The 24,711-nt window shown below is 46.9% G+C and overlaps 1 protein-coding gene across 1 annotated transcript in view; it reads right to left on the minus strand.

The window, feature by feature from the left end:
- Positions 1-201: 201 nt before the first annotated feature.
- LOC106601772 (voltage-dependent calcium channel gamma-1 subunit) overlaps positions 202-24,711 on the minus strand; it is a 28,958-nt gene continuing 4,448 nt past the window's right edge. The window contains exons 2-4 of the mRNA XM_045715543.2: positions 5,272-5,346; positions 2,455-2,592; positions 202-2,258 (exon numbers count right to left, since the gene is read on the minus strand). Coding sequence (XP_045571499.1) covers positions 2,017-2,258; positions 2,455-2,592; positions 5,272-5,346 — 455 coding nt within the window. The 3' untranslated portion in view covers positions 202-2,016. The remainder of the gene's footprint in view (positions 2,259-2,454; positions 2,593-5,271; positions 5,347-24,711) is intronic.

Consider the following 24,711-nt stretch of genomic DNA (forward strand, 5'->3'; position numbering starts at 1 on the left):
GTAGAGAGAGAGAGAGAGAGGAGAGAGAGAGAGAGAGAGAGAGAGAGAACAATATGAGGAGAGGTACACAATGGGAGATATTGCCATTCAGTGGAGACAATGTATCTGTCCAATAAAAACTGTGGTGGGCTTGAATGTTTTGTGTTCAAGCTAGATTGCAACGGATTGTTTGATGAAGCTACTATTGAACAAAAAACAACATAATTTCTATCATCTTTATAGGCCCATGTTTAAAACATACATACACTGTACATTCTACATTTCCTCTGTAAACAACAAGCAGCAGTATAGCTCCCTAACTAATACAGTAGATCCTTGTACAGGCATTGCACTGGAGTGTCAATATGGTTTAATCCATTGATACATGTTAAATAAATAAACATTGTTTGTAGCTGCCTGGAGGGTTGAATATTTACAATGCAACGTTCATTAAAGCATTAACTTATTTCATTACAAAAATGTAGAACGCTAGAGCGGAAATGTATATTAGAAATGTACAAGACAGATCAAACTACATGAAATTACACAGAGTAGCAGCTCACTATGTTGCCATGTTCTTTAGCTCTTTCTGTCTCTGTGGTCACTTTATAGCAAAAGTGACATTTTAATACTGTACATTATAGGTGCGTTCGTAAATTCACTTTAGAGTATCGGAGTGTTTTGAGTGTTCGTAAATTCAGAGCATTGTCAGATTGTCCGTTCATAAATTCAGAGTGTTTCGCTCTCGGAGCGTTCAGAGCACACACTGGACACTCTGGCCGAGGTGTAGGGTTGATCTGAGCATTCTGACTTCACATCGGCAGTCAAGCACCCAAGGCAACTGGCTAAACTTGCTTAGCTTGCTTGCTAGCTACTTCCAGACACAAATGAGAGAACACCTCACTGTGAACATGTTACTCACCCTTGCAGAGCTGGTAGATGTGCTAGACTGTTTTCATGTTATCAAGAGGGTTAGTGACTGTAACTGTGTTACTGGCAACAATTAAGTTCTGTTTTTTAGCCGATATTTACTTACATCTGTCATAACAACCGAGTTTAGGCAGTTCGTAAATTAATACATTATTCTGCGCTCTGGCACTCTCCAACCAGAGTGGTCTGAAATCGAAGTAAGTTGCCATGGTGAATTTACTAACACACCCTATATCAGGGCAGTCCTCAAGTGCCACAGTGTCTGTTGCTTAGTAACGGATGATATGGACCAGGAGAGCGGACACTCTCTGCAATCAATGACAGAAATGTATCAGTTAAGGACCAAAGAAAGGAAAATCTGTGGCCCTCGAGGACTGCTCAGAGACCTGCCTTACATCTTTATCTGTACACTTAAAACCAAGCAGTGTTGTGCAGTGTTTCCCCTTCTACCATTACTTAGGCGGGGTGCCCCACTCTCATTCCTCTGTATCCTTAACTATGTTGCCCCCAGCACCAGCCTCAATTTAGTTTATCTTCAGTTGGATTCTATAAAAACATGTATGGTTTTGGCAGCCTTTGTTGAAGATTCCCCTGGACTAGACTAGTCTGGTCAGTTCTGTTTCAATCTTTTCTGATCTGGTCTGTTCTAGTGGAGTCTACTACTAGTCTAAGGGCTCCATGGAGTCTGGCTCTGTGTCCATACAGGTCTCCCAGGGGTTGATCTGGTCAGGTCTAATCTGTTCTACTACTACTAGTCTAAGGGCTCCATGGAGTCTGGCTCTGCGTCCATACAGGTCTCCCAGGGGTTGATCTGGTCAGGTCTAATCTGTTCTACTACTACTAGTCTAAGGGCTCCATGGAGTCTGGCTCTGTGTCCATACAGGTCTCCCAGGGGTTGATCTGGTCAGGTCTAATCTGTTCTACTACTACTAGTCTAAGGGCTCCATGGAGTCTGGCTCTGCGTCCATACAGGTCTCCCAGGGGTTGATCTGGTCAGGTCTAATCTGTTCTACTACTACTAGTCTAAGGGCTCCATGGAGTCTGGCTCTGCGTCCATACAGGTCTCCCAGGGGTTGATCTGGTCAGGTCTAATCTGTTCTACTACTACTAGTCTAAGGGCTCCATGGAGTCTGGCTCTGCGTCCATACAGGTCTCCCAGGGGTTGCGTGGCATCTGGGGCATGGAGATGATCAACAGGCTGAGACCACTGAAGACCAGGAGGACGAAAGAGGTGCAGGCACATTCAAAGGACCAGGAGTAGTAGTACTGTTCCCAGACGGTCTCCTCGCTGTCAATCATCCGCTTGGTGGAGTTCCGCATCACCTCAACAGAGATGATGATGCAGAGACCTAGAGGGAGAAGGGGTACAGGTGACGATGGATGGGCGGATGGAGAGACGGAAAGAACAAACTAATTAACGAACTAACGAACAAATGAACAAATAACTGATGAACCTGGATAGACAGGCAGAAAAATGTACAATGTTCTTTGTAGTCATGCCTGATGTATTACGTGAATATCTCAGTCAAAGTAGATGTGTCTGACCTGCGAAGGCAAAGAACATCCCAGCAGGCCTCAGCAGGTAGTCCCTCCCCTTCCCGAAGGAGCACACGACACACAGCGACCCCAGGATCATGAAGGCCAGGCTGAACACAGCGATGGCCGCTGCTGAGAGGTTGTATTCTGAGAGTGAGAGAGAGTGAGAGAGTGAGAGAGAAAGAAAGAAAGAAAGTAAGAGAGAGAGAGAGAGAGAGAGAGAGAGAGAGAGAGAGAGAGAGAGAGAGAGTTAACCTGGATTATTTTCAGTGGAGAGATAATGTTCTGGAATGGGGAGATACTACCTCAACTTGTCCAATAAGAACACATAGTCCCATTTTTCTGTTGCGAAACGTTTTACTAAGGTATGTCTTACTAAAAAATGAACATAGCCATGGCCAGTTTAACATTGTTTATGACAGTGCTAATGAGTCAACTTTGAGGTTTTGTATTGTAATGTTTTGTATTGTAATGCTAGAAAGAAGGATCCTCAAGTCAAGCATTTAACCATGCTAGAATACACTAAAAGTTAGGGTGGGCTGCCTCTGCCTGTGATACCGACGTGCTAGGGATTATTATGGCCGCGTCCCAAATGGCACCCTATTCCTTATGTACAGTAGTGCACTACTTTTGACCAGAGTCCGTAGAGGCATTTGGGACATAGGCACAGCCAATTGGTCCACATGGCAAAGTGACATTTTCAACTAAATTCACGCAAGCAGGGATGAGAGGGGACGGAAGCAACCTTTCCTCCGTTAAAAGCAGTGCAGAATCCTGATTTCAACCAATAAGTGTAACGTCTGCTTCCAACTTACACTCTCAAACACGTAGATCCCCTGAACGCAGCTCACTTTCCAGGCCACTTTCCAGCTCACACTCTCAAACATATAGATCCCCTGAACGCAGCTCACTTTCCAGCTGATAAGATAATTATCTAATAAAGGTAAATGAATCAATAATCCATTATTAATTAGTAGTTATGTAGCATGGATAATGAATAATTAATGTACTGAACGTTAGTCCCATAAAGTCTAGTAGAGGCTGGAGAGGGAGAGAAATGTGTGTGCGTAAGTGTATTTAGTGGGCCTAAGAGGACTGTAGACATTTGTTCTACCTGACCTAGCAACTTTGAGAGGCTTTGGAGGCAAATATGGGAGTAGCCTTCAAGGTTCTCCTAATCTCGGGGGAAAGCACAGGCAGCGCTGGATAGTGATTAACAGTGGTGGGAAGTCAAGGGAGAGATACTGTTCACCTACTGTTTGTGTGTATGTGTGTGCGTAGGTTATATACTTTTGGTGTGGAGGTGTGTGCGTAAGCGGAGAGAGAGGATAAAATGAACTTCTTTGTTAATGTTGGGCAGAACGTTCTCTGAATAAACTGTACAGACCTTTTGCAGAAAGTCTTTTGCAGAGTCCTTGACTAATTATTAACCCATTGTCTTACAAACCTTGGGAATTAGTCAAGGCCTATTGATTGTTAATTATTATAATTGGGATAAAATAATTCCCATAACACCAGCCCACTTTCCAGCTCACACTCTAAAACACATAGATCCCCTGAACGCAGCTCACTTTCCAGCCCACTTTCCAGCTCACACTCTCAAACATATAGATCCCCTGAACGCAGCTCACTCCCCAGATCCCAATCACCTGAATTCTAATCACCTGTTCACACACCTGTATGTCATTATCACACACTATTTAGTTCAGTTCTTTGCACTTCATCATTGTGAGGTATTGTTTGTTTTGTGACACACTTCTATTTGGAGCTCTGGGTTTCCCGTAATTTACTGATAGTTTTTGCCTGCCTCACTAACGACGCCTTTTGCCTGTTCCCTACCTGTACTTTAGCCTATCGGATTTCCTGTTATCAACATATTGACTAATCTCCTGGACAACGTTCCTAGCCTTTTCCCTGCCTGTACTGTTGCCTTTTTGGACCCCCTGTGTATGACCTTCTGCCTGCCCCTGGACCCAGATACCTGCCTCCTCCTGTGGTCCTTTACCAATCAACACCTGCTGCTCCCTGCGCTTGAAACCAGCACTCTGTCTCCCCTCGTGTTCATTACAATAAGGACACACATAGTTAAAACATGTTTTACTATTACTGGATTCTAGCTCCTGTACAAACGTCACCAGTCAACTCCATTACACTCAAAGGTTACTTCACCTTCAACCAGTAAATCCTGCTGATGGCTTTCTACCTGTCTGTTTTAATGAGTGTTATCATGCTTATAGCATACTCTGCACACAATGTATATCTGTAAGGGGTCTGCAGTAGTCTCCTAGAATAGCATCTGTTTTGAGAAGAGCAATGTGAGATGCGGAAAGAACTTCTTTTTTCCCTGAAGCAGGGATAATAACTAATAGCAGGCACGTCTGGCGTGTGCGTGTGTGTGTGAGAGAGAGAAAGGGAAAGGGAGAGAGAAAGTGTTTGCCAATCACAGAGGGTACCATTCATGTCTGTGTTTTGACTGAATGTGTTTTATTGTCATGCTGAGAGCCCAATGAGCAGTACCATAGACACATAGTATACATCTCATTCCTATTCACCATGCCTCCCCCTCTACAGCATAGGCCCCTCATTGCATGAAAACAAGGATTTACAGTTCTGATATTTAAGGAAATGCACCATATTTGAGGGAATTGTACTCATGTATTACTCAATTTACAACTCAAAACTCAAGTTGTAAATTGCTTAAAATCGCCAGATAGAATTTCACAGAAACTGACCGAATGTATTTATTTTAATTTTTTTACAAAACCTTGTGTTGCACTGTGGCTCATTCACCGGAAGCCTGTAACGAAGGAGAGAGAGAGAACTCACCTTTCTGAGTTTTGGCTTCGAACCCTTTGGCCTCTTCTTCCTTAGTGAAGTGTTTGAAGTAGGAGCAGTTCTTGGCTGCGGAGGGAAAGAGATGAGAACATTTATTGAAGTGGGTGCAGGTGCATGGTGGCTCTGGGTTGTATCTGCCTCCCAATGCTCCAGCACTACCAATGAGCCTGGCAGCCATTTTATTTTTTCAAAGACCACTTCCGTGGTTGCCGTCGCACTGTGAGGTCTTCTAGGCAGAGAGCTCTGTAAATGTTGTAAATCATTTTGTTATTTTTTGTGTTTTTTGTTTCATTATTAAAATACTTTTGGAGGGTTTGACTCCTCTGGGGGTTGATCACTTACATCTCGTGGTCTTGACTGTCAGAGTTAAAGAATTGGGATGAAAAGTCTATATTTTTGGCTTATAGCTAGCTAGCTGGCTGTTTGGATTGAAATAATGTAGCCCTGTGTAACGGCCGTCGTTGTAATGAGACCAAGATGCAGCGGAGGATGTGTATTCATTTTCAATATTTAATAAAAATGAACCACTACAAACAAAACACTCGACAGCAATGACAGCAAACAGTCCTGTCTGGTCCAAAATAAACAAAACAGAAAACAATCACCCACAAACCACAAAGGAAAAACAGGCTACTTATGTGTGACTCCCAATCAGCAACAACGGACTACAGCTGTGCCTGATTGGGAGCCACATGGCCAAACCAAAGAAACAAACCAACCTAGAAAAATAAAAATAGAACGCCCACCCAATGACTCTGGCTGCGCCCGGTTGGCGGGCGACTCTGGCTGCGCCCGGCTGGCGACCCTGGTTGCTCCGGCTGGCGGGCGGCTCCGGCGGCTCCGGCGGCTCCGGACAGGCGGGCGGCTCCGGCGGCTCCGGACAGGCGGGCGGCACCGGCGGCTCCGGACTGGCGGGCGGCTCCGGCGGCTCCGGACTGGCGGGCGGCTCCGGCGGCTCCGGACTGGCGGGCGGCTCTGACGATTCCGGACTGGAGGCCTGGTCCGAGGAGGCAGCACAGGATAGACCAGGATGGGGAGACCCACTGGAGGCCTGGTCCGAGGAGGAGGCACAGGACAGACCGGGCTGTGGGGAAGCACTGGAGTTCTGGTAAGTAGACTTGACACCCATACTCCAGGCTGAATGCCCACTTTTGCCCGGCACGGGCAGAGTGCAGGCATAGGCCGAACTGAGCCCTCCCAGCGCCCCAGAGACACAGTGCGCAGCGCCGGCGCAGGATAGCCTGGACCGAGACAGCGCACTGGAGACCAGACGCGCTGAGCTGGCACAATCTGTCCTGGCTCGATGCCCGCTCTCGCATGGCACTTGCGGGGGGCTGGCATGTAGCGCTCCGGGCTTTCAACGCGTACTGGGGACACCGTGCGCTTAACTGCATAACACGGTGCCTGACTAGTACTGCGCTGCCTCCTGTAAGCACGGGGAGTTGGCCCAGAATTCCCTCCTGGCTCTGCCACACTCCCCGTGTGCCCCCCCCCAAAACATTTTTGGGGGCTGCCTCTCATGTCCGTCGCGCTCCCTTGTCTCATACCAGCGCCTCTCCGCTCTCGCTGCCTCGATCTCCCACTGCGGGCGGCGATACTCCCCAGCTTGAGCCCATGGTCCTTTACCGTCCAATATCTCCTCCCATGTCCACGACTCCCAATAGCTCCTCTCCTGGTGCTTCTCCTTCCTCCGCTGCTTGGTCCGTTTTTGGTGGGTGATTCTGTAACGGCCGTCGTCGTAATGAGACCAAGGTGCAGCGGAGGATGTGTATTCATTTTCAATATTTAATAAAAATGAACCCTTACAAACAAAACACTCGACAGCAACGACAGCAAACAGTCCTGTCTGGTCCCAAATGAACAAAACAGAAAACAATCACCCACAAACCCCAAAGGAAAAACAGGCTACTTATGTGTGACTCCCAATCAGCAACAACAAACTACAGCTGTGCCTGATTGGGAGCCACACACGGCCAAACCAAAGAAACAAACCAACCTAGAAAAATAAACATAGAACGCCCACCCAATGTAACACCCTGGCCTAACCAAAATAGGGAACAAAAAAAACCTCTCTATGGCCAGGGTGTTACACCCTGGCTTTATTGTTTTATCTGTCAGGAAGAATAACAACAAGTACAGCATGCTGTGTCCAGAGATGGTAGAATAGTTTCTATCATTTCATCATTAATAAACATGACTTCAAAAACTTCACCTAAAATCCGGTGTTTCTATGTCAAACGTTTTTTTAATAGATTTCAGTCTTCTGTGATGTACGTATATAAAGTGTAATACTGTGATGCAAACTCCCAAAATGTAATACATTTCAACTCTATATCTGACATGGTACAGGTGTCTTATTTTTTTAAGTCCGTAACCATGTGTGTGAGGTACATACTTTAGTTTCAAAGTAGATTTGTTTCAGACTACCAAGAAACACTCTGTGTGGCCCTGATTTAACCTGCTGCAGTAAAAGGTTAACTGCTGCCAAGATGTGGTGGCTTTTCGTGCGCTTTTCAGCAACCGTGGTATCACCCAGGTGAGTGCTACATGTTTGGTAATGGAGGAGCAGTACCTACGGAGGAGCGGGTCCTATGGAGGAACTGACCATCGGAAAAGTAGATGTGGTGCCCTGATGAAGCGCTACAGGTCTGATTGTTAGATTTTCTTTCTTTCTCTCTGGCTGTACCATCGATGTCCCCTGGCCTGAAGGTACACTGCATTTCCAATCCAAACTGCCTCAACTCACAGCCTTTCATCCCAAACCAAATATAGACGTTCAATCTCCATCTGTACCATCTCAATTTAAATGTGTTGTTTTCTGTTTTGATTTTTATGCACTATGAGATTATTTTCTGAAAATTAAATAAATTATTATTTTTATTAAACCCATAGAAAATGAAAATCCAATTTGAGATCTCTTCTTTATCACCTCTAATTCGCATAGACAACATTTTTTTATTATGTTGTCATACTTCTCATGTTTTGCTCAAGAGAAACAACCATGTATAATCTTAGATTTGAATCACCCTGATCAAAATATGTCTAAATTCTCTTAATCTAAGAAAATTCTCTTTAAAAAAAAAAGCATACCTGTATGTATCTACATGCACAGAATGATGGAGAGGTATGGTCTGTTTCCTATCTACCTGGACAGTGATGGAGAGGTATGGTCTGTTTCCTATCTCCCTGGACAGGGTTGGAGAGGTATGGTCTGTTTCCTATCTCCCTGGACAGTGATGGAGAGGTATCGTCTGTTTCCTATCTCCCTGGACAGTGATGGAGAGGTATGGTCTGTTTCCTATCTCCCTGGACAGTGATGGAGAGGTATGGTCTGTTTCCTATCTCCATGGACAGTGATGGAGAGGTATGGTCTGTTTCCTATCTCCCTGGACAGAGTGATGGAGAGGTATGGTCTGTTTCCTATCTCACTGGACAGTGATGGAGAGGTATGGTCTGTTTCCTATCTCCCTGGACAGTGATGGAGAGGTATGGTCTGTTTCCTATCTCCCTGGACAGAGATGGAGAGGTATTGTCTGTTTCCTATTTCCCTGGACAGTGATGGAGAGGTATGGTCTGTTTCCTATCTCCCTTGACAGTGATGGAGAGGTATGGTCTGTTTCCTATCTCCCTGGACAGTGATGGAAAGGTTTAGTCTGTTTCCTATCTCCCTGGACAGAGTGATGGAGAGGTATGGTCTGTTTCCTATCTCCCTGGACAGTGATGGAGAGGTATGGTCTGTTTCCTATCTCCCTGGACAGTGATGGAAAGGTTTTGTCTGTTTCCTATCTCCCTGGACAGTGATGGAAATGTATGGTCTGTTTCCCTGGACAGAGAGATGGAGAGGTATGGTCTGTTTCCTATCTCCCTGGACAGTGATGGAGAGGTATGGTCTGTTTCCCTGGACAGAGAGATGGAGAGTTATGGTCTGTTTCCCTGGACAGAGAGATGGAGAGGTATGGTCTGTTTCCCTGGATAGAGTGATGGAGAGGTATGGTCTGTTTCCCTGGACAGAGAGATGGAGAGGTATGGTCTGTTTCCCTGGATAGAGTGATGGAGAAGTATGGTCTGTTTCCCTGGACAGAGTGATGGAGCGGTATGCATGTATAGACCAAGGAGACCCCTCTTCCTCTCTCCCTCTATCCCCTCTACTCTTCTTCCCTCCTTTTCACTCTCCCTATCTCCCTCTCTTGCTCCCTCCCTTTCCCCCTATCCTCTCCTCCCATGTTTGTTCCCCAGGAGGGAAAATCACTAAAGAGGTAGCCTAGCAACAGGCTGCTCAGATTTTTTTTGCTGGTGTTTTTTCAAGTAAAGGCCCATGGAATGGGACAGGAAGGGGAGGGGGGCAGTGGAGAGGATGTAGAGGTTAGAGCATGCTGAAGCTTTCATGCCTGAATATCAGCTCCATTTGGCTAGCCTATTTCCATCAGAGAGGTGATTATACTGTATATGTGCCTGTGTCAATGCAGGCCTGAAGAGAAGACCTGTGGTAAGAGATACTAGGTCTGACACTTAAACTGAGGATATACTGTGGTTCTGCTTTATCTTGCTGTATCTTGGCTGAACCACTGCTTTTATCCAGGAGATTGTATGTGTCACTTTAATCCAGCTAGATATCATACTGTACAAACAGCTGAATGTTGTCTCTTTAATCCAGCTAGATATCATATTGTACAAGCAGCTGAATGTTGTCTCTTTAACCCAGCTAGATATCATATTGTACAAGCAGCTGAATGTTGTCTCTTTAATCCAGCTAGATATCATACTGTACAAACAGCTGAATGTTGTCTCTTTAATCCAGCTAGATATCATATTGTACAAGCAGCTGAATGTTGTCTCTTTAACCCAGCTAGATATCATATTGTACAAGCAGCTGAATGTTGTCTCTTTAATCCAGCTAGATATCATACTGTACAAACAGCTGAATGTTGTCTCTTTAATCCAGCTAGATATCATATTGTACAAGCAGCTGAATGTTGTCTCTTTAACCCAGCTAGATATCATACTGTACAAACAGCTGAATGTTGTCTCTTTAATCCAGCTAGATATCATACTGTTCAAACAGCTGAATCTTGTCTCTTTAATCCAGCTAGATATCATATTGTACAAACAGCTGAATGTTGTCTCTTTAATCCAGCTAGATATCATATTGTACAAGCAGCTGAATGTTGTCTCTTTAATCCAGCTAGATATCATACTGTACAAACAGCTGAATGTTGTCTCTTTAATCCAGCTAGATATCATACTGTACAAGCAGCTGAATGTTGTCTCTTTAATCCAGCTAGATATCATACTGTACAAACAGCTGAATGTTGTCTCTTTAACCCAGCTAGACATCATACTGTACAAACAGCTGAATCTTGTCTCTTTAATCCAGCTAGATATCATACTGTACAAGCAGCTGAATGTTGTCTCTTTAATCCAGCTAGATATCATACTGTACAAACAGCTGAATGTTGTCTCTTTAACCCAGCTAGATATCATATTGTACAAACAGCTGAATGTTGTCTCTTTTATCCAGCTAGATATCATATTGTACAAGCAGCTGAATGTTGTCTCTTTAATCCAGCTAGATATCATATTGTACAAGCAGCTGAATGTTGTCTCTTTAACCCAGCTAGATATCATACTGTACAAACAGCTGAATGTTGTCTCTTTAATCCAGCTAGATATCATACTGTACAAGCAGCTGAATGTTGTCTCATTAATCCAGCTAGATATCATATTGTACAAACAGCTGAATGTTGTCTCTTTAACCCAGCTAGATATCATATTGTACAAACAGCTGAATGTTGTCTCTTTAATCCAGCTAGATATCATACTGTACAAGCAGCTGAATGTTAGCCTGGTCTCAGACCTGTTGGTGCTGTATAGCCAACTATTGTGGCCACTGTGGTACAGGAGCACAAACAGGTATGGGATCAGGCTAACTTTATACCTCTCCTGGGACTGGAACTAGGACTGTTTAAAGTAGGGAAGGTAAAGAAAGGCAGTTTCATCAGGCTATAGAGCCCTCAAACTCAACTCTGGACCTGGAAGCCAGTTCCGCTGTGTTTTTTATTGTTGCCCTCCAATCAGGGACTGATTTAGACCTGGTAAACCAGGTGTGTGCAATTAATTATCAGGTAGAACAGAAAACCAGCAGGCTCCGGCCCTTGTAAGGTAAGAGTTGAATACCCCTGCTCTAGAGGCACCCTTGCTTTGTGTTGCCAACCACTGAGAGAGCTACTCTTTGCCATTACAACAGCACTCAACATATACTGTACACAGGCTGTGAAGACTCACATGGTGCTGATATGTGAGATTCTGGGGATAATATTTGGGGCTGTATCATTGAAACTTAATTCCAGTGAAGTAGGCAATTAGGAGGTGGTATCGTCTGTCAGTTTCGGTTTTCATTCCTCCATTAGACCTCCTCATCCTCTTCTTTCTCTATCCTCCCTATTCATCTTCCTCTGTTTCCTCTACTCCCTTCTCCAGGCTGTATCACATCCGGCCGTGATTGGGAGTCCCATAGGGCGGCACACAATTGGCCCAGCGTTGTCCAGGTTTGGCCGGGGTAGGCCGTCATTGTAAATAAGAATTTGTTCTTAACTGACTTGCTTAGTTAAATAAAGATTTTAAAAAATATAATAATTATCCTCCTCCCCCTCCTCTATCCTCCCGATATTCCTCTTCATCTCATTACTCCCATCTCCCTCTTCCTCCCTACTCCCCTCATCCTTCCTTCTTCTTTCTTTCCTCTCATCCATCTTCTTCCTTCATCCTCTTCACTCGTCCTTCATCCCCTTCACTCGCCCTTCCTCCTCTTCACTCGTCCTTAACCCTCTTCACTCATACTACATCCTCTTCCTCTCCCTCTGCCTCTCTCCACAATGGATGTGGTGTCCTAGACATGAGGTAATGGTCTTCAAAATGAATTGACTTTTAACAGGAGGTTTACTTGTGTTTTCTGCTCTTTCTAATCAAAGTGGAAAGAAGTCCACTACCTTTCTGCCCTCAATTTAACCCCTGGAAATGGCTTCCTTCTGGTAGCAGTGCTTAAGGGGAGATGGCATTGTCAACAGGAGAACAATGGCTGTATGAGAGGGAGTGGTGAGGAGAAAACGGTTCTTTTTAAGTCCAGGTGCAGAATGACTGTCAGATTCTGAATCAATGTGAATCGGGGGGCTTTTAAAAAGGCTAACCCGCACCAAGCATTCATAACTGGCTCGCAACGGCCTAGGATGGTACTCAGGGGTGTGTGTGTCTGTGCATGTACGTGCGTGTGTAATTTTAATGGCATAACCATCCTGAGAGAACAAAGTTACAATCTGTGGTTTAGTTCAAAATAAAACAAGTCCCATTACTACAGTTGTCCTGTTACCATCTTACTTTATCACCACTATCACCACCACGGTCACCATTACCATCACCACCACCGTCACTATCACCACCACCGTCACCATCACCCACACCGTCACCATTACCACCACCACCAAAATCACCGTCACCATCACTGAATCCACACACCTGCCAGGTTGTTTTCTGAACGCTACAGTATGTCACACACACACAACCCCCTGCTGTCAGCTAGTCTGGGCTCCGTGCCAACAACCAGGACAAGCAAACACAAAGCGGAAAAATTGATTAGTTGTTTAAGTGCCAACGTGTTTGCTCAAGGCTACATCTGGGCATTTAAAGAAACTCACCACTTTAGCCCTCCCTCTCTCTCGACTGAGCAGGCTGGGAAACTGGTGTGAAATTGGGGCACCTGTCTCATGGCACGTGGGGTGAAGGTGGAGGTGGATGGGGCAGCGGACCTGGTGGTAGGGAGGGTCTGTCTTGCTTGACTGTCTGGGGGAAGGCTCACCTTCTGGGAGGCTGAGGATGAGGGAGGGAGGGGACTGGTAGGGAGAAAGGTACAGGGAGGGAGGGATGGAGGGAACAGGTAGGGAGATAAGTACGGGAGGAAGGGATGGAGGGAGGGAGGGATGAGGGAGTGAGGAGACAGGTAGGGAGATAAGTACGGGACGAAGGGATGGACGGAGGGGACAGGTAGGGAGAAAGGTACGGGGAGGGAGGGATGGAGGGAACAGGTAGGGAGATAAGTACGGGAAGAAGGGATGGAGGGAGGGATGGAGGGAGTGAGGAGACAGGTAGGGAGATAAGTACGGGACGAAGGGATGGACGGAGGGGACAGGTAGGGAGAAAGGTACGGGGGGGGGGGGGAGGGGGGAGGGAGGGAGGGAGGGAGGGAGGGAGGGAGGGAGGGAGGGGGAGGGAGGGAGGGAGGGAGGGAGGGAGGGGGGAGGGAGGGAGGGAGGGAGGGAGGGATGGAGGGAGGGACAGGTAGGGAGATAAGTACGGGAGGAAGGGATGGAGGGAGGGGACAGGTAGGGAGAAAGGTACGGGGGGAGGGATGGAGGGAGGGAGGGAGAACAGTACGGGGAGGGAGGGGTGGAGGGAGGGGACAGATAGGAGAAAGGTATGGGAGGGAATGTTGGAGGGAGGGGACAAGTAGGGAGAAAGGTACGGGGGGAGGGATGGAGGGAGGGGAAAGGTAGGGAGAAAGGTACGGGGAGGGAGGGATGGAGGGAGAGAGAGAGGGGACAGGTAGGGAGAAAGGTACGGGGAGGGATGAATGGAGAGAGGGAGGGGACAGGTAGGGAGAAAGGTACGGGGAGGGAGGGATGGAGGGAGGGAGGGAGGGAGGGGACAGGTAGGGAGATAAGTACGGGAGGAAGGGATGGAGGGAGGGGACAGGTAGGGAGAAAGGTACAGGGAGGGAGGGATGGAGGGAGGGAGGGAGAAAGGTACAGGAGGGAGGGAGGGAGGGAGGGGGGAGGGAGGGGGGAGAAAGGTACGGGAGGGAGGGATGGAGGGAGGGAACAGGTAGGGAGAAAGGTATGGGGATGGAGGGATGGAGGGAGGGAGGGAACAGGTAGGGAGAAAGGCACGGGGAGGGAGGGATGGAGGGAGGGAACAGGTAGGGAGAAAGGTACGAGGGAGGGAGGGAGGGAGGGAGGGAGGGAGGGAGGGAGGGAGGGAGGGAGGGAGGGAGGGAGGGAGGGAGGGAGGGAGGGAGGGAGGGAGGGAGGGAGGGAGGGAGGGAGGGAGAAAGGTACGGGTGGGTGGGTGGGAGGGAGGGAGGGAGGGATGGGGGAGGGAGAGAGGGGACAGGTAGGGAGAAAGGTACAGGGAGGGAGGGTGGTGCAGGACGTTAGATACTCTAGTGGTGCAGGACGTTAGGATACTCTAGTGGTGCAGGACGTTAGATACTCTAGTGGCGCAGGACGTTAGGATACTCTAGTGGTGCAGGACTTTAGATACTCTAGTGGTGCAGGACGTTAGATACTCTAGTGGTGCAGGACGTTAGGATACTCTAGTGGTGCAGGACTTTAGGATACTCTAGTGGTGCATGATGTTAGATACTCTCGTGGTGCAGGACGTTAGATACTCTAGTGGTGCAGGACGTTATGATACTCTAGTGGTGCAGGACTTTAGGATACTCTAGTGGTGCAGGATGTTAGATACTCTAGTGGTGCAGGACGTTAGATACTCTAGTGGTGCAGGACATTAGATACTCTAGTGGTGCAGGACGTTAGATACTCTAGTGGTGCAGGACGTTAGGATACTCTAGTGGTGCAGGACGTTAGGATACTCTAGTGGAGCAGGACGTTAGATACTCTAGTGGTGCAGGACGTTAGGATACTCTAGTGGTGCAGGACTTTAGGATACTCTAGTGGTGCAGGACTTTAGATACTCTAGTGGTGCAGGACTTTAGGATACTCTAGTGGTGCAGGATGTTAGATACTCTAGTGGTGTAGGACGTTATGATACTCTAGTGGTGCAGGACGCTAGATACTCTAGTGGTGCAGGACGCTAGATATTCTAGTGGTGCAGGACGTTAGATACTCTAGTGGTGCAGGACGTTAGGATACTCTAGTGGTGCAGGATGCTTAGGATACTCTAGTGGTGCAGGACGTTAGGATACTCTAGTGGTGCAGGACGTTAGGATACTCTAGTGGTGCAGGACGTTAGGATTTTCTAGTGGTGCAAGATGTTAGGATACTCTAGTGGTGCAGGACGTTATGATACTCTAGTGGTGCAGGACGTTAGATACTCTAGTGGTGCAGGACGTTAGGATACTCTAGTGGTGCAGGACGTTAGGATACTCTAGTGGTGCAGGGCATTAGATACTCTAGTGGTGCAGGACATTAGATACTCTAGTGGTGCAGGACGTTAGGATACTCTAGTGGTGCAGGACATTAGGATACTCTAGTGGTGCAGGACGTTAGATACTCTAGTGGTGCAGGACGTTAGGATACTCTAGTGGTGCAGGACGTTAGGATACTCTAGTGGTGCAGGACGTTAGGATACTCTAGTGGTGCAGGACGTTAGATACTCTAGTGGTGCAGGACGTTAGGATACTCTAGTGGAGCAGGACGTTAGGATACTCTAGTGGTGCAGGACGTTAGGATACTCTAGTGGTGCAGGATGTTAGGATACTCTAGTGGTGCAGGACGTTATGATACTCTAGTGGTGCAGGACGTTAGATACTCTAGTAGTGCAGGACGTTAGGATACTCTAGTGGTGCAGGACGTTAGGATACTCTAGTGGTGCAGGGCATTAGATACTCTAGTGGTGCAGGACGTGAGGATACTCTAGTGGTGCAGGACATTAGATACTCTAGTGGTGCAGGACATTATGATACTCTAGTGGTGCAGGACGTTAGGATACTCTAGTGGTGCAGGACGTTATGATACTCTAGTGGTGCAGGACGTTAGATACTCTAGTGGTGCAGGACGTTAGGATACTCTAGTGGTGCAGGACGTTAGATACTCTAGTGGTGCAGGACGTTAGGATACTCTAGTGGTGCAGGACGTTAGGATACTCTAGTGGTGCAGGACGTTAGATACTCTAGTGGTGCAGGACATTAGGATACTCTAGTGGTGCAGGACGTTAGATACTCTAGTGGTGCAAGACATTAGATACTCTAGTGGTGCAGGGCATTAGATACTCTAGTGGTGTAGGACATTAGATACTCTAGTGGTGCAGGACGTTAGATACTCTAGTGGTGCAGGACATTAGATACTCTAGTGGTGCAGGACGTTAGATACTCTAGTGGTGCAGGACATTAGATACTCTAGTGGTGCAGGACGTTAGGATACTCTAGTGGTGCAGGACGTTAGATACTCTAGTGGTGTAGGACATTAGATACTCTAGTGGTGCAGGACGTTAGGATACTCTAGTGGTGCAGGACGTTAGATACTCTAGTGGTGCAGGACATTAGATACTCTAGTGGTGCAGGACGTTAGGATACTCTAGTGGTGCAGACAGTATCGTCAGTGGAGGAGGAGAGAGAGTGTTGAGTGACACACATAGCGTTTGATTTCCGCCCTGACATCGCTCGTCCATATGTATTTTGTCTTAATTCATTCCTACTTAGATTTGTGTGTATTGGGTATATGTTGTGTAATTTGTTAGATATTATTTGATATGTATTACTGCACTGTCGGAGCTAGAAGCACAAGCATGTTGCTACACCTGCAATAACATATGCTAATCACTTGTATGAGACCAATACAATTTGATTTGATTTGATCTGCTGGGGATGGGCAGGATTCACAGGATTCGCAGGAGGTATGTTTTTAAATGAATTTGATCAGGCTTTGTAGCCTATTGACTCCTTCTTGATGAATAAATAAAACATAAAATAAATTGTTTCTCTGTAATAACTAGCAATTGAATTAAATTGGCTTTAGCTAGCCAGCTAGATAGGTTCCCAATCTCCCAAACCCATAACTAACTACCAAGCCATTTCAGGTTGTCATATAAAATAATGGGTGCATGACACCCTGTCTACATCAGTTGCCACAACATGGCTTTTTGACAGCTTATTTAGTTCATCCGAATTTACACTACAGTTCCAGAACACCGGGGTTGAGAAACACTACACTTCCAGAACACCGGGGTTGAGAAACACTACAGTTCCAGAACACCGGGGTTGAGAAACACTACACTTCCAGAACACCGGGGTTGAGAAACACTACAGTTCCAGAATACCGGGGTTGAGAAACACTACAGTTCCAGAACACCGGGGTTGAGAAACACTACAGTTCCAGAACACCGGGGTTGAGAAACACTACAGTTCCAGAACACCGGGGTTGAGAAACACTACACTTCCAGAACACCGGAGTTGAGAAACACTACAGTTCCAGAACACCGGGGTTGAGAAACACTACACTTCCAGAACACCGGGGTTGAGTAACACTACAGTTCCAGAACACCGGTGTTGAGAAACACTACACTTCCAGAACACCGGGGTTGAGAAACACTACAGTTCCAGAACACCGGGGTTGAGAAACACTACACTTCCAGAACACCGGTGTTGAGAAACACTACAGTTCCAGAACACCGGGGTTGAGAAACACTACACTTCCAGAACACCGGGGTTGAGAAACACTACAGTTCCAGAACACCGGGGTTGAGAAACACTACAGTTCCAGAACACCGGGGTTGAGGAACTACAGTTTACATCCATCTCCATTTATCCAGCTGTGTCTCATCCTGAACTAATTGCCTTGATCAGGGACTCCAAAAATACTACCCTCCTGAGAGTTAAGCCAATAACCATCTGGTCCCTTCCTTCCAAATGAACAGGTAATTCAACTGTCTACTATCTACTGTCTATCTGTCTGTGAGGCACTTACAATCCTCCCAACATACACACACACAAAACACAAAGAGAAACAAACACACACACACACACACACACACACACACACACACACACACACACACACACACACACACACACACACACACACACACACCACAGACAAACACACACACACACACACACACACAGAGAGAAACACACACACACACACACACACACACACACACACACACACACACACACACACACACACACACACACACACACACACACACACACACACACACCACAGACAAACACACACACACACACACACAGAGAGAAACACACACACACACACACACACACACACACACACACACACACACACACACACACACACACACACACACACACACCACACAGAGAAACAGACACACACACACACAGAGAGAGAGAGAGAGAGAGAGAGACACAGACAAAGACACACACACAGAGAGAGAGAGAGAGAGAGACAAAGACACACACACATGAAACCATACATCAAATCAAATCAAATCAAATGTATTTATATAGCCCTTCGTACATCAGCTGATATCTCAAAGTGCTGTACAGAAACCCAGCCTAAAACCCCAAACAGCAAGCAATGCATGTGAATGAAGCACGGTTGCTAGGAAAAACTCCCTAGGAAAAACTCCGTAGAAAGGCCAAAAACCTAGGAAGAAACCTAGAGAGGAACCAGGCTATGAGGGGTGGCCAGTCCTCTTCTGGCTGTGCAGGGTGGATATTATAACAGAACATGGTCAAGATGTTAAAATGTTCATAAATGACCAGCATGGTCAGATAATAATAATCATAGTAGTTGTCGAGGGTGCAACAAGCACGTCCGGTGAACAGGTCAGGGTTCCATAGCCGCAGGCAGAACAGTTGAAACTGGAGCAGCAGCACGGCCAGGTGGACTGGGGACAGCAAGGAGTCATCATGCCAGGTAGTCCTGAGGCATGGTCCTAGGGCTCAGGTCCTCCGAGAGAAAGACAGAAAGAGAGAAAGAGAGAATTAGAGAGAGCATATTTAAATTCACACAGGACACCGGATAAGACAAGAGAAATACTCCAGGTGTAACAGACTGACCCTAGCCCCCCGACACATAAACTACTGCAGCATAAATACTGGAGGCTGAGACAGGAGGGATCAGAAGACACTGTGGCCCCATCCGATGATTCCCCCGGACAGGGCCAAACAGGCAGGATATAACCCCACCCACTTTGCCAAAGCACAGCCCCCACACCACTAGAGGGATGTCTCCAACCACCAACTTACCGTCCTAAGACAAGGCCGAGTATAGCCCACAACGATCTCCGCCATGGCACAACCCAAGGGGGGGGGGCGCCAACCCAGACAGGAAGACCACGTCAGTGACTCAACCCACTCAAGTGACGCACCCCTCCCATGGATGGCATGGAAGAACACCAGTAAGCCAGTGACTCAGCCCCTGTAATAGGGTTGGAGGCAGAGAATCCCAGTGGAAAGAGGGGAACCGGCAAGGCAGAGACAGCAAGGGCGGTTCGTTGCTCCAGCCTTTCCGTTCACCTTCACACTCCTGGGCCAGACTATACTTAATCATAGGACCTACTGAAGAGATAAGTCTTCAGTAAAGACTTAAAGGTTGAGACTGACTCTGCATCTCTCACATTGGTAGGCAGACCATTCCATAAAAATGGAGCTCTATAGGAGAAAGCCCTACCTCCAGCCGTTTGCTTACAAATTCTAGGGACAATTAGGAGGCCTGCGTCTTGTGACCGTAGCGTACGTGTAGGTATGTACGGCAGGACCAAATCGGAAAGATAGGTAGGAGCAAGCCCATGTAATGCTTTGTAGGTTAGCAGTAAAACCTTGAAATCAGCCCTTGCCTTAACAGGAAGCCAGTGTAGGGAGGCTAGCACTGGAGTAATATGATCACATTTTTTTGGTTCTAGTCAGGATTCTAGCAGCCGTATTTAGCACTAACTGAAGTTTGTTTAGTGCTTTATCCGGGTAGCCGGAAAGTAGAGCATTGCAGTAGTCCAGCCTAGAAGTAACAAAAGCATGGATTAATTTTTCTGCGTCATTTTTGGACAGAAAGTTTCTGATTTTTGCAATGTTACGTAGATGGAAAAAAGCTGTCCTTGAAACAGTCTTGATATGTTCTTCAAAAGAGAGATCAGGGTCCAGAGTAACGCCGAGGTCCTTCACAGTTTTATTTGAGACGACTGTACAACCATCCAGATTAATTGTCAGATTCAACAGAAGATCTCTTTGTTTCTTGGGACCTAGAACAAGCATCTCTGTTTTGTCCGAGTTTAAAAGTAGAAAGTTTGCAGCCATCCACTTCTTTATGTCTGAAACACAGGCTTCTAGCGAGGGCCATTTTGGGGTTTCACCATGTTTCATTGAAATGTACAGCTGTGTGTCGTCCGCATAGCAGTGAAATTTAACATTATGTTTTACATCACTCCAATAATATGCCCCTAATGTTATTTCCTGGCTGACGTGATGGTGGTGTTCATTAAAGTGTTTGTTCAATTTAAAACCAGTCAAGAAGTCATGCGTCATTTATAGGGAAGGTCAGTTTAAGAAGTCATCAAGGCATCTTGTTGCGGGAGACAAAGCTTTGTAATTACGGCGGTAAATGACAAAAGTGTACGGCGAACAGGAGTGAACAGAAATGAACGGGAGCGCATGCCACACGTTGATCAGCTCCAATCGTTTTGGAATGCAAAGCATGTTATTAAGGTGAGTCTCCCTGACTCCCGCCATGGGTAGACATTTAGGTGGGTATTATCCTGTTGTGTTTTTCACACAATTTAATCACAGACTATTCTTTGCTGGCGCTGCGCTGTGTTGATGTATTCTGCCTCACACCCACCCCCTGTCCAACCCCCAGCCCCAACAGTGTGTCTTAATGAGCAGCTAACACATAACATCAGGTGACTGTGTGGCTGGAAACCTGAATAAACCCCATTACGCCTCACTTTCCTCTGGGTCACTAACAGCCCCTAATCTAACAGGAGGATGAAGAAATGTCCCTGTCTCCAAGGGCCCTCGCTGTGTTCTACAGGAGCACCATCGAGAGCATACTGTCGGGCTGCCTCACAGCCTGGTACAGCAACTACACGCAACACACTGGCCAATAGCTTCCAACCCCAGACCATCAGGCTGCTGAATAGCCACCACTAACTAGTAAGCTACCTGAATTTCACTGTACCCTGTAATTACATCTGTAACCCTGTACATGTGACTATTAAACTAATCTAATAGCCTAACCACTGATCAAAACATTATGGACTAAATGTTCAAATCCTGTTGCTGCAGGATTATATTTGCTGTGACAATATAGGTCAGATTGTGATCCTACATCTGTCTGTAGGGAAGTCTATAACCACCAAACACAACTGAATCCACAATACCACAGATTGTGGTTGAATGGTATGCAGCAATGCATTGAATGGCAGCAATTGTCCCAGTGAATTTCCTCCTTGAACAAGACCATGTGGCATCTAATCGAACACCCATTCACAGGCAGTATTGAGTGAATACTGGCCTGAACATAGCTGAATAGTCACTTCCAACACTGACAATGTTGTAATTATTCAAAGCCGATGCTATCTTTATACTTGCACTTAAAAATAAATGTATTCTCATGTCCATATCTGTAACCTTGAATTATTTACATAGTTGCATATCACTATGGCTTCCACAGCTGTATTTAGACAGTTCCCCCTGCCTGTCTTCCAAATCCCCATGGCTTCCACACCTGTATTTAGACAGTTCCCCCTGCCTGTCTTCCAAATCCCCATGGCTTCCACACCTGTATTTAGACAGTTCCCCCTGCCTGTCTTCTACACCCCCATGGCTTCCACAGCTGTATTTAGACAGTTCCCCCTGCCTGTCTTCCAAATCCCCATGGCTCCCACAGCTGTATTTAGACAGTTCCCCCTGCCTGTCTTCTACACCCCCATGGCTTCCACAGCTGTATTTAGACAGTTCCCCCTGCCTGTCTTCCATATCCCCATGGCTTCCACAGCTGTATTTAGACAGTTCCCTCTGCCTGTCTTCCATATCCACATTGCTTCCACAGCTGTATTTAGACAGTTCCCACTGCCTGTCTTCTACATCTCCATGGCTTCCACAGCTGTATTTAGACAGTTCCCACTTCCTGTCTTCTACATCCCCATGGCTTCCACAGCTGTATTTAGACAGTTCCCACTTCCTGTCTTCTACATCCCCATGGCTTCCACAGCTGTATTTAGACAGTTCCCACTGCCTGTCTTCTACATCCCCATGGCTTCCACAGCTGTATTTAGACAGTTCCCACTGCCTGTCTTCTACATCCCCATGGCTTCCACAGCCGTATTTAGACAGTTCCCCCTGCCTGTCTTCTACATCCCCATGGCTTCCACAGCCGTATTTAGACAGTTCCCACTTCCTGTCTTCTACATCCCCATGGCTTCCACAGCTGTATTTAGACAGTTCCCACTGCCTGTCTTCTACATCTCCACGGCTTCCACAGCTGTATTTAGACAGTTCCCCCTGTCTGTCTTCCAAATCCCCATGGCTTCCACAGCTGTATTTAGACAGTTCCCACTGCCTGTCTTCTACATCCCCATGGCTTCCACAGCTGTATTTAGACAGTTCCCCCTGCCTGTCTTCCATATCCCCATGGCTTCCACAGCTGTATTTAGACAGTTCCCACTGCCTGTCTTCCACATCCCCATGGCTTCCACAGCTGTATTTAGACAGTTCCCCCTGCCTGTCTTCCAAATCCCCATGCCTTCCACACCTGTGTTTAGACAGTTCCCCCTGCCTGTCTTCCAAATCCGCATGGCTTCCACAGCTGTATTTAGACAGTTCCCCCTGCCTGTCTTCCAAATCCCCATGGCTTCCACAGCTGTATTTAGACAGTTCCCACTGCCTGTCTTCTACATCCCCATGGCTTCCACAGCTGTATTTAGACAGTTCCCCCTGCCTGTCTTCCAAATCCCCATGTCTTCCACAGCTGTTTTTAGACAGTTCCCCCTGCCTGTCTTCCAAATCCCCATGTCTTCCACAGCTGTATTTAGACAGTTCCCCCTGCCTGTCTTCCAAATTCCCATGCCTTCCAAACCTGTATTTAGACAGCTCCCACTGCCTGTCGTCTACATCCCCATGGCTTCCACAGCTGTATTTAGATAGTTCCCCCTGCCTGTCTTCCAAATCCCCATGCCTTCCAAACCTGTATTTAGACAGTTCCCACTGCCTGTCGTCTACATCCCCATGGCTTCCACAGCTGTATTTAGACAATTCCCCCTGCCTGTCTTCCAAATCCCCATGCCTTCCAAACCTGTATTTAGACAGTTCCCAGTGCCTGTCTTCCAAATCCCCATGCCTTCCACATCTGTATTTAGACAGTTCCCCCTGCCTGTCTTCCAAATCCCCATGCCTTCCACATCTGTATTTGGACAGTTCCCAGTGCCTGTCTTCCAAATCCCCATGCCTTCCAAACCTGTATTTAGACAGTTCCCACTGCCTGTCTTCCACATTGCTTCCACAGCTGTATTTACACAGTTCCCACTGCCTGTCTTCCACATCTCCATGCCTTCCACAGCTGTATTTACACAGTTCCTACTGCCTGTCTTCCACATCTCCATGCCTTCCACACCTGTATTTAGACAGTTCCCACTGCCTGTCTTCTACATCCCCATTGCTTCCACAGCTGTATTTAGACAGTTCCCACTGCCTGTCTTCCAAATCCCCGTGTCTTCCACAGCTGTATTTAGACAGTTCCCCCTGCCTGTCTTCCAAATTCCCATGCCTTCCAAACCTGTATTTAGACAGTTCCCACTGCCTGTCTTCCAAGTGTGAATGACTGAATGTAGTACATCTAGCACATCCAGTTTAGCGAGTCAATTCACACACCTCGGTAGGACTAGTGAGTCAATTCACACACCTCGGTAGGACTAGCGAGTCAATTCACACACCCCGGTTGAACTAGCGAGTAAATTCACGCACCTCGGTAGGACTAGCGAGTCAATTCACACACCTCGGTTGGACTAGCGAGTCAATTTACACACCTCGGTAGGACTAGCGAGTCAATTCACACACCTCGGTTGGACTAGCGAGTCAATTCACACACCTCGGTTGGATTAGCGAGTCACTTCACACACTTCGGTAGAACTAGCTAGTCAGTTCACACACCTCAGTTGGACTAGCGAGTCAATTCACACACCTTGGTTGGACTAGCGAGTCAATTCACACACCTCGGTTGGATTAGCGAGTCACTTCACACACTTCGGTAGAACTAGCTAGTCAATTCACACCCCTCAGTTGGACTAGCGAGTCAATTCACACACCTCGGTTGGACTAGCGAGTAAATTCACACACCTCGGTAGGACTAGCGAGTCAATTCACACACCTCGGTTGGACTAGCGAGTCAATTCACACACATTGGTTGGACTAGCGAGTCAATTCACACACCTCGGTAGGACTAGCGAGTCAATTTACACACCTCGGTTGGACTAGCGAGTCAATTCACACACCTCGGTTGGATTAGCGAGTCACTTCACACAGTTCAGTAGAACTAGCTAGTCAATTCACACACCTCAGTTGGACTAGCGAGTCAATTCACACACCTCGGTTGGACTAGCGAGTAAATTCACACACCTCGGTAGGAGCAGCGAGTCAATTCACACACATCGGTTGGACTAGCGAGTCAATTCACACACCTCGGTAGGAGCAGCGAGTCAATTCACACACATCGGTTGGACTAGCGAGTC

Source organism: Salmo salar, chromosome 03 (genome assembly GCF_965601325.2).
Source record: "Salmo salar chromosome 03, fSalSal1, whole genome shotgun sequence".
Classification (NCBI taxonomy): Eukaryota; Metazoa; Chordata; class Actinopteri; order Salmoniformes; family Salmonidae; genus Salmo; species Salmo salar.